The sequence below is a fragment of the Montipora capricornis genome, chromosome 13, assembly GCF_036669925.1.
Source record: "Montipora capricornis isolate CH-2021 chromosome 13, ASM3666992v2, whole genome shotgun sequence".
In the NCBI taxonomy this organism is placed as follows: domain Eukaryota; kingdom Metazoa; phylum Cnidaria; class Anthozoa; order Scleractinia; family Acroporidae; genus Montipora; species Montipora capricornis.
The window spans coordinates 14,432,980-14,437,979 of NC_090895.1; the positions used below are offsets into that span (position 1 = coordinate 14,432,980).

The 5,000-nt window shown below is 41.8% G+C and overlaps 2 protein-coding genes and 1 long non-coding RNA gene across 3 annotated transcripts in view; all 3 read left to right on the plus strand.

Annotated features, from left to right (window-relative positions):
* Positions 1–2,256, plus strand: part of LOC138029166 (NLR family CARD domain-containing protein 3-like) — a 13,233-nt gene extending 10,977 nt beyond the window's left edge. Inside the window, exon 2 of the mRNA XM_068876873.1 lies at positions 1–2,256. This exon is cut by the window's left edge and continues 384 nt beyond it. Coding sequence (XP_068732974.1) covers positions 1–1,748 — 1,748 coding nt within the window. The 3' untranslated portion in view covers positions 1,749–2,256.
* Positions 1–5,000, plus strand: part of LOC138029455 (NLR family CARD domain-containing protein 4-like) — a 281,844-nt gene that overhangs the window by 38,374 nt on the left and 238,470 nt on the right. The window lies entirely within an intron of this gene.
* The window catches only part of LOC138029182 (uncharacterized), a 377,995-nt gene that overhangs the window by 29,082 nt on the left and 343,913 nt on the right, over positions 1–5,000 (plus strand). The window lies entirely within an intron of this gene.

Genomic DNA, 5,000 nt, shown 5'->3' on the forward strand with positions numbered 1-5,000 from the left:
GGGATGCTATCGATGACCAGCTTTTACCGAAAGACCTGAAGAAAGAAGAGGGAGAGAAGTTCTTCACCTTCATTCAGGACAATCAGTCAAAGGTTTTGCTGGTACTTGACGGATTGGATGAGTTGCCAAGCCATTATTTACCTGTCTACAAAGAAATCATTCAAGGAAGAATCCTTTCAAAATGTTACTTGGTTGTTACAGCTCGCCATGAGTCTGGGATAAAAGTACGGAAATGCTGTGACACCCTGCTAGAGGTCGAAGGATTTAGCGAAAACAATGCTGCAGATTTTATCCAAAGATATTTCAAAACCGAGGAACATTTGGCGAAAAAGCTCATGGACAAGCTGGACACAGACGCAACCCTTAGCGGACTAACTGCAAATCCATTAAATACAGCCCTTCTTTGCCTCCTTTGCGAAGACTTCCAAGGAGATTTGCCGAAAGGTAGAACTCTGCTTTACCACGAAATAGTGCAGTGTGTGCTGAGAAGGTATAGGAGAAAGAAAGAATTCCCAGAAACGGACGAAGACCTAACACAATTATACCACGAAGAATTGAAGAATCTTGGTTGTATAGCGTTGAATGGCTTCCTCAACGATGACATGTATTTCGACGACAGCGCATTCCGAAATGGTACTGGCAACTTAATACCTGAACTGGGATTTCTGTCGGCTCAGCCTGGACGCAGCAAACGAAGACCGAGCTGGTGCTATGGGTTTCTACACAAGAGCTTTCAGGAGTTCTTTGCTGCATTTTATCTCAGTTGCCAGCTTGTCGATGAGGAAATTAGTCCTGATGGCTTAGTTGCTGACACAAGATATTTTAAGCAGTTTCAACAAGTGCTCATGTTTACCTGTGGTATCTTAGCTCAACGGTGCGAGGCAAAAGCCATGGTACTTATGGCAAGTATAACAATTAAAATTAACCAATCAAGTGAGGAGGAAAGTGATGACTACCTATTGACTGCATTTAATTGTATTAAGGAAAGTGAAAAAGAACAGGGTAACTTTGGAAGAGAATTGGCGCGTTCTCTTGGTTCGCTTCTTGAAATTCAGCGTATTTCGTGTCGACCGCAGATAGGTGACAGTTGCGCTGCTGTACTGGCCCACGCAATAGAAGCAAACTCAACGGTGACAAAGTTGAATTTGTCTTGCCATGAAATCGGTGACTCAGGTGTTGCTGCACTGGCTAAAGCACTGGAAATCAATTCAACGCTGACAGAGTTGAATTTGCATGGCAATAAGATCGGTCACTCAGGTGCTGCTGCACTGGCTAAAGCAGTGGAAATCAATTCAACGCTGACAGGGTTGTATTTGTCTCGCAATGGAATCGGTGACTCGGGTGCTGCTCTACTGGCCAAGGCAATGGAAATCAATTTAACGCTGACAATCTTGCATTTGGGTCGCAATAAAATCGGTTACTCAGGTGCTGCTGCTCTGGACAAAGCAGTGGAAATCAATTCAACGCTGACAGGGTTGTATTTGTCTTTCAATAATATCGGTGACTCAGGTGCTGCTGCACTGGCTAAAGCAGTGGAAATCAATTCAACACTGACACAGTTGAGTTTGTCTGCCAATGGAATCGGTGACTCAGGTGCTGCTGCACTGGCTAAAGCAATGGAAATCAATTCAACGCTGACAAAGTTGAATTTGCATCTCAATAAAATCGGCGACTCAGGTACCGCTGCACTGGCTAAAGCAAAAGAACTGACAGGGTCCTCTGGCCTAGTTGAACGTATTTCATACTAATCGTATTGGCCATTGTCAAAACGTTGTGAAATTAATCCTCCCTTGGAGTTAATCCTTGGACCAAAGGTCAGAGCTTGAAAGAATTGTTGCAATGTATATAGAATTACTAGCATCCTTTGAACGAGATTGATACGCCAAATCGGCTAACCCAGTGTTGTACCCAATTTAAATCATGCAGGGTTAAGATTCTTTCTGTCTTGTTCTCGCATTGTAGTAGAGCATTCCCATATAAATGATATCGAAATACCTGGAACAAAACGTTTTATTCTCAAAGGGTTTGAATTTTCAATGAAGATCCTTTCAACAAATGTACAGCAAACGGCGAGCAATATTCTTAATTGAAATGAAATTTGCGCATTACATGAAGTATACTTTGTAACATATACCTTTACATGCATTCAAGGAAGTTCAAACGAAAGTCTCAAGGGAATGAAAAACCTAAGCTTGGATGTAGGCACAGCGCTAACCCTTGTTGCGACACCGCGCCACATTAAACTTTCTGGTTCGTTGTTTTTCGTTTCTTGGTTGTTTCTTGGAGTCACAAGATCGCTTATCACTCTTACTCTCCTCTCCTCTCCTTTTAAACTGGTCGTGACTTCCGCACACATGCATATACCCACCAACAAACACACTGGATCACTTACCTTTGAAAATCCTAGATTCCTACACACCTGCAGGAATAGCTGACCTGTTCAACAGGTATTTTGCCTCTGTATTTACTATCGACAGCGCAGTGGACAAAACAGCGTACATACGTTCGGACACTGTTATTTATATCTGATCTAACTCTCAATGAGTCCACGGTTCTAGCTGCACTTAAAGCACTAGAAGTCGGTAAAGCCACAGGGCCGGATGAAATCCCTGCTAAATTGCTCAAAGAGACTGCCTCTGTGATTGCTCCTTCCTTATGTAAGATCTTCAATAAATCACTGCAACTAGGGTCTCTCCCGAGTGACTGGAAACTAGCTAACGTCGTACCAGTCCGCAAAAAGGGTGCAAAAGACCACGTGGAAAATTATCGTCCAATCTCTTTACTCCCAATAGTGTCCAAGGTCTCTGAGCGTTGTGTGTTGAATTGCATCAAGGACCACCTGTACCACGTCATTTCTCTTAAACAACATGGTTTTTGTACTGGAAGATCGTGCGTTACCAACCCTCTTGAGGCTCTTGACCACATTGGTTCACTTTTGGATAGAGGCAGCCAGGTTGACACAATCTACCATGCCATGTCAAAAGCTTTCGACAAAGTCAGTCATAAGCGCCTCGTTCATAAGCTGATTCAGGTCGGTTTCGGTGGCAACCTGCTTAACTGGTTCTGTTCCTGCCTGTCAGGCCGATACCAACGCGTTACGGTACTCGGCGCCACTTCAGACAATCTTCCTGTCACCTCTGGAGTACCTCAGGGTTCCATACTTGGACCAGCCCTCTTCCTCTTATACGTCAATTACCTTCCTGAAGTCGTCGGTTCTAGCAGTCGAGTTTTCATGTTCGCTGACGACACAAAAATATTTAGAGAGATAAAGACTTTGGATGATGCCTTCTCTCGCCAGAAAGACCTTGGGAAGCTTGTAACTTGGTCTTATTCATCTGGTCTCCTTTTTAACGAAGCTAAATGTAAGGCTCAGCGCATAACAAGAAAAAAAACCCGATCTTATCTTGTTACAAACTCAAAAACACCGCACTTGAATTATATGCTGCAGAAAAAGATCTGGGCGTATGGATTAGTAAGGATCTGACATGGTCCAAACAAATACACGAACAATCTTCGCGTGCTAATAAACTACTTGGCTACTTAAAGAGGAACACGAGGTTCATATTTAGAACCGAAGTGCGATGTACGCTATACCTAGCCCTAGTTAGGTCACATTTGGGATACGCCACCCAAATTTGGGCCCCGCAGACAATCGAGCTGATTGTTAAGCTTGAGCGTATCCAAAGATGCGCCACCAAGTTTATCTTAAAAACTGCCTTATTCTTCTAATATAAGTTATACGTCTCGTTTAGAAACTCTAAACCTACTACCTATTTGTTACTGGCATGAACTTTTAGATCTCACCTATTTTTTCAAATTGACACACGGTCTTGTTAACGTGAATGTCTCTGTTCTACCTGAAGTTCGCAAACTAGATCCTCAACCAACACCGTTAACAAATACATAATTAAGAAATGTAAAACATATACTTACCAGAAATCCTTTCTTATTAGAACTAGTAGAATTTGGAATTGTTTAGCGGACGAACTAGATTTGAGCTCATCGACCTTAGCTTCTTTTAAATCGGTTATTTTTAATTATTATAAGTCCGCGTTAGCTGTTTCCTATAACTGTGATGACCCACGTTCGTGCAAGTCTATCTGTTTAAAATGCAATAGTGCTCGTCCCTTGTTCTGTCCAATAACTTGTTGTATGTAGTTGTATTTTTTTCTGTGTTGCTGTATTTTTTAACATTCCTTGTTTTTATTCAGTTCTTATTAGTATCTGGGCCCGCTGTAATTGGCCAATGCTGTTGCGGTGTCCCTGCCAATGTTCTTCAGTATGCGTAACTGTTTCGTTTGTTTATTTGGCGAAGCTAATAAAAAAATAATAATAAAACTAAAATTAATTCCGCCCAGTTCGTCAACTGTTTGGACCCGGACGAGACGAGTTTGTCATGTTTCATTTTTCATTTAGGTGAAGTGTCATTTTTGTTCAAATTATCGGAGTCACATTTAACAATTGCGGGACAAAGAAAACAAGACAATGCTATAACACCAGCCACGAAAGTCTCGCATGCATGTCTTCACTGTAGAAAGTTTAATAAGGTGTAGGAAAATAGAGTGAGGAATACAGTGAACATGACAACAATGTGTACAAATGCCGCTTTAAATTATAAATCTGTGCTTGTCGATGCTCATCACATCGTTCATATTGTGCAATATGGCTGAAGAACCCAATAACTGGATGTGTACGAACGTTCTGAAGATGAGATAAAAACGTACAGGGAAAGGGTTGCATGCGCTATTGATGCATAAGAGTGATGAGATTATGAGATAGAACTTTTTCTTATCGCAACCATCGTGCAGAAAGAGTTAACGAAACCTAAAACACCGCATCCATTTAATAAAATGGAATGTAAGATCATGAGTTGTTACACAAAACCATGGCACGTTACTGTTGATTATTGTTGATCATTGAGCCCGCGAGATATCAGTAATCAGTGAGGCTCAACGCATGCGCGTTAGTCAAGTGACTGAACTTGCGCAGCAGTCTCGAAA